Source organism: Pundamilia nyererei, unplaced genomic scaffold, assembly GCF_000239375.1.
Source record: "Pundamilia nyererei isolate P.nyererei 1_Seehausen unplaced genomic scaffold, PunNye1.0 scaffold00031, whole genome shotgun sequence".
In the NCBI taxonomy this organism is placed as follows: domain Eukaryota; kingdom Metazoa; phylum Chordata; class Actinopteri; order Cichliformes; family Cichlidae; genus Pundamilia; species Pundamilia nyererei.
Genome location: NW_005187432.1, coordinates 1,841,219 through 1,846,205, shown reverse-complemented (window position 1 = coordinate 1,846,205; position 4,987 = coordinate 1,841,219). Strand labels below are relative to the sequence as shown.

Genomic DNA, 4,987 nt, shown 5'->3' with positions numbered 1-4,987 from the left:
AGACTACGAGGTTGATCCATTTCTTTTCTTCAAAACTTAAGCGTTTTTTTTCTTCCTATAGAAGCTTAAACACTATATTAAATAATTATATAGAATTACAGTAATGTGTTGAAGACAACATTGTTTTTCCTAGAAAGGATTCTGGATGCCCCCCTTCCTTATCCCTGTTTCCACGAGAGCTCATGGACACACTGTAACCAAAGAGCATCTGATTCAGTGTCCCGACAAAGAAAATTTTACTTTGACTGAAGGAGTTTGTCCCAATAATTTATTACACTTTGACATTAGGACTTCTGGAGTACATGAGAGCTCAGTTACTAATGAAAACAAGTATTTCACACATTAAGGCCTCACCAGACCACTTTACAGCTGCTCATCGAGGCGGATAGGTAGCAAAATATGGTTGACAAATCTGAACAGTAAAGTAAATGAAGAGAAACTCTAATAGCCCAAAAATGTTTTATTAAATTCATAATCACCACTATAACGTTAAGTGAATCACTCATTCACATTAACTGCAATTTAATAATCTCTTAAATACTAGCCACATTTAACCATATAAGAAGTTTATTTCTAAACTATTGCGAGTCCTTTGGGTGCTGAGAGTTACAGATACTGTGTCCACAATATCACCGACTAGTGAAATCAGAACTTAGGTGTGTGTGTGTGTGTCGTAGTGCTGCTGCGGCTGCAGGCTAACCCGAAATGGTTCACGTCTCTGGAGATGATGCGCCGCACCTTTAACAACCGTTCCCCCACAAAGGGAGGTGCCCCTTGTGAGGCTGTGAGAGGTTAAAAAAATTAAAATTAAAAAACTGAAAACGGTTGACCAAGGGGGCAAAAAAAATAAAAATAAAAGGAAAATCAGTTTGCTTCATTCTTTGAGGCTTCGTCAAAGTTCTCCACGAGATCTGCAAGACAGAAAACAACAAAGATCACCTGATTTTGTTCTGAAAGCAGAGCAGTGTTCGGTTAAAGAGATTCAAGAGACAACTGCTGAAAGTGACAGTGATTTACTCCTCAAGGGAACCCCCCCCCCATTATTCCTGATACCCTGAACCTTTAAACTATCTGATTAAACACACAAAATAACTGATGAACTACTATATGTGCCCCAAGCAAGATCAAAACCAGATATAAAAAACTAAAGTGAGATTTTACAGAGGAAGAAGCTTTGTTTACTTCAAGGATAATAATTTGTATCAATACCTGGGACATCGTCATCATCCTCTTCTGCGTTTTCCTCCTTGACTGCTTTCATTTCCATTGCTAAAAAAAAAAAGAAAACACAAAAATGTATCAAATGTTAAGGGTCACATTACAACTTCCACAATGCTAACATCCACTGATCCCTTGGTACAAAGCGGTGCTCTGCTGGGAAATTATTGCAGACTAAATATAACCCACCATTAAAACCAAACAACAACCTCCAGGGCTGTAAAATTAAGCTAGAAGTATCATGATTAACCCTAATGTTATAGACTCTGATGTTAAAATGACTAATTTTCCAAAGAAGAAGAAGAAATAAATGATCGCTTCATCACAACTAGATAGTGACTCACTTTTGTTATTGCTTAGTTAGAGGTGTGGTAGTACTGACTGATGTGTATCACCACCCCCACCAAATGGAATTGTGGTGCTTTTTGGAACACCTTAGTACAGTTATGAGAAATATTATGTTTGTTTGCTACAGGTCATCCAGGAACTTTGTGTTTCAGTTTTATTTTACTATCATATTTCTCATATTTAGTCTGTTACACACCTAAGTGACAGCTATCACGCTGTACTCAAGCTAACTAATGCTGATGTTTAAAAGTCAGAGTCCAAAAAGAAATGTGTCAAATTACATCAGCCATCTTTTATTTACAGTCTACGAGAGAGGCACAGAACCTGCCACGCAACTTGCAGGATGAGCTGCAAACATAATATCAGAGTAGCTGTGCTAAAAGACCACAAAACATTATCATAAGCTGCAGAACGGCCCCTAAGAAGACGTCACGGTGACATTTTCCTTTATTTCTGCTCCTGTGTTGGACTCTGCACAGATTCACAGCACAGGGTTAGCTGTGCTGTGCTTCCAAGTGAAAAAGATGGTCCTGTCTCCCATGTTTGCTTCACTGGGTTTATTTTCATCTCCATGTGTATCATCTACAAGGCCAGCCCCTGCAGACTGAATCATCTAGATGCTCAGACCGTGTGCGGGAAGCGTTCCTGCCCTTACCAACTACCAATCACTCCCTGAGTGCTCCGATTCTTTCAGACTCACAGTCACGTTACGTCTAATCCTCAGTAACTCTAAACAAAACACTGCTGGATTAATGCACAATAATGTAAGAGCAAGTGTCTTAAGCAAGTTCAGCCTTGACCAGCTGCAAACGCCCAAGTCATTTAAGCTCTGCGTTTGCCAACAGGGAGACCTGAACAATAGTCTCTCCTCTCACCACAATAATTCTTGTGTGACCAAAAAAAAAAAAAAACCCTCTGTCTGACGTGACCGTGACCATTATTCGCATGACAACCTCAGAGGGCACTCTGACATTGTGACACGGAACGTGTGTTTTTGTGTGTGCATGCTCACATTGCCGTGGGAACTGCTCAGCCAGCTTGCGCAGGCTGCTGAGGCTGTCGGCTCCCAGCTGGCTCAGGATGCCGGGCAGCATCTCTGTCAGCTGTTTGGTCTCTCCGTGGCCCGTGATGGCGAAGGTGTTGGCAGACAGAGACGCCTGAACTTTGGGGTTGTTGAAGTGAATCACCGTCCCGTCATCTTTTATCATATTCACCTGAGAGAAAGAGGGAAACCGCACAGTCTGGATTAGAGCCTTTATCCTACAAGATTTTGCACTGTCAGGCTTACTAAGACCAGCCCAGGTATATTAGACACTCTGGTGGGCAGAGGATTCCAAAAACAGAAATACGTCTTAATGCTCTGTGGAAATAAAGTACTACAAATACAGAAGTACAGTAGGAGACATTTCAGTTTTCAAGAATCTGTGACAAATGCATTAATGTCCTTTGAGTAGTTTTTGTTGGGCCTGTCCCAGAAACACCCACTGTACAGATTATGCTATGTGAGTGTATCAGGTTCCAAATGAGCAAGTGTGTGATGTGATTCAACCAAAATAAAGACGTATGAGACTGCTGGATTTAAGACTGGTCTATGAATCATGTTTTTCCTGAGGCACTAAACACCACAGTTTGCACATTTAAAACAGCCACATATAAGGTAAACAGATTTAAGCTAGGGGCTGGGTTGAGCATAATCAAACTCATCAATGGAAAACAAAATATATTATATTATTTGATGCTTGATGCCAAAGTAACGAAAAAATATATACATCTAGCCCAAAATCACCACGCTGTACAGGCCCTGCAAAAAAACCCCAACAAAACTAACTGCTGTAATTATCTTAATATAAACAGTATGCTGTAAAGACAAAATATATATTCAGTCAAAAAAAGAAAACAAAACAAATGTGCATCAGGTAAAGGTCCCTTTTTTGTTTATGCTCTGGTGTAACACGGACACTTTATGGTATGCCCATTTGCTGAAAGCTCCCTAAAAATAAACTGGAAGATGACATGACTGCATTTCACTTAGGCGCCCCCCCCCCATCTTTCATCCTTTCGTATGCCGCATGACATAATGATAAAAAATTCAGGATCCTCAGAAAGAAACAAATCAAAATAGAACAGACACAGAGAGTAACAGTAGCATTAGTTTCCCTTTGATGGCTCACCTCTTCTATCCCTGCGATGTTGTTCACTGCCAGTTTCTTCAGAGAGCCCTGCAGCTTTTTGTCGTCAGCTGTTGCCGTTTTGTGAACAACCTTTTTCTTCCTGCGGGCCGTTCCCTGAAGGGGAAAAAATGGATTTCATAACCGAGTGAACCAGAATGTCAAACATAGTTAAGGTCACACGCGTCATCCTGTCACGGACATAAAATTACCCTCACAGAAAAAGACCTGTTTTTATTATTATTATAAATGAGTGGCTTATTCTTTCCAGCTCAGAGTGCATTCTTCAAGATAATTACATTAATCTATAAATACTGTGGCTCAGGAGGAAGAGCAGTAGTCAGGTAATTTTCAAGGTCGGTGTCTTTGGTAAAGATTTTGAACCCCAAATTTCCCCAGAAGCAGCTGCATTTACACAACCCACAATAATTGTGATTGGCTCATTCATTACAATCATTTTAAATAGAAAAAAACAAAACAAAACAGATTAACTAATAGAAAATGGAGAGCCTCTGCTGGCCACTAGTACTTAGTGTCAAAATTGCAGAGCAGCGTCGGTACATCCACAAACAGCTAAAATACAGTGCTCCATTTGAAATGGAAAGTTGGAAATCTTGGAATTTTCAGCTGGAAGTGAGGCTTCCCACATGCACCAACATTGTGAGTGTAAACAGTAGGAAAACTGAAGAACCTGCCATGTGTACAACCACTGTTGTGTATTTGTCACTGGTTAGACAAGCAAACACAGAACCAAACCTTTTCATTAACATGTTGCGGCGACATGCTGTGGCGTCATGCTGCAGCAGTGGTGGCAATGACAAAAAGGACAGAAGGAAGGGCTGAAAATGCTAAGATTCTCACTGGTAGTGATCAGGATGGACAGGATTAGAAATGCGTACATCAGAAGGACAGCTCAAGTTAGAGAGGCAAGGCTGAGATGGCTTGGATATGTGCTGAACAGGGGTAGTGTATATATTGGACAATGGACGTTGAAGATTGCACTGCCAGGCTGCAGGAAGAGAGCAAAACCACAGGGAAGATTTCATGAAAGCAGTGAAGGAAGACATGCAGGGGGTTGGTATGACAGAGAAGATGCTAGGGATAGGGTGAGATGGAGGCAGGTGATCTACTATGGTGATCACTAAAGGGAGCGGCTGAAAGTATGGAACATACTTCACTTTAAATTTAAACATCTGTCCAGTTAGGAAGACCTGAGCGGTAGGGCTGTGCGATAAATCTCATATCCCGATGTA

General features: G+C 40.9%; 1 protein-coding gene across 2 annotated transcripts in view; it reads right to left on the bottom strand.

Annotated features, from left to right (window-relative positions):
• Positions 1–246: 246 nt before the first annotated feature.
• LOC102203421 (transcription factor BTF3 homolog 4) overlaps positions 247–4,987 on the bottom strand; it is a 7,383-nt gene continuing 2,642 nt past the window's right edge. For both annotated transcript variants that reach the window (XM_005729027.2, XM_005729026.1), the window contains exons 3-6: positions 3,738–3,851; positions 2,579–2,780; positions 1,210–1,269; positions 247–911 (exon numbers count right to left, since the gene is read on the bottom strand). In XM_005729027.2, coding sequence (XP_005729084.1) covers positions 865–911; positions 1,210–1,269; positions 2,579–2,780; positions 3,738–3,851 — 423 coding nt within the window. In that variant the 3' untranslated portion in view covers positions 247–864. The remainder of the gene's footprint in view (positions 912–1,209; positions 1,270–2,578; positions 2,781–3,737; positions 3,852–4,987) is intronic.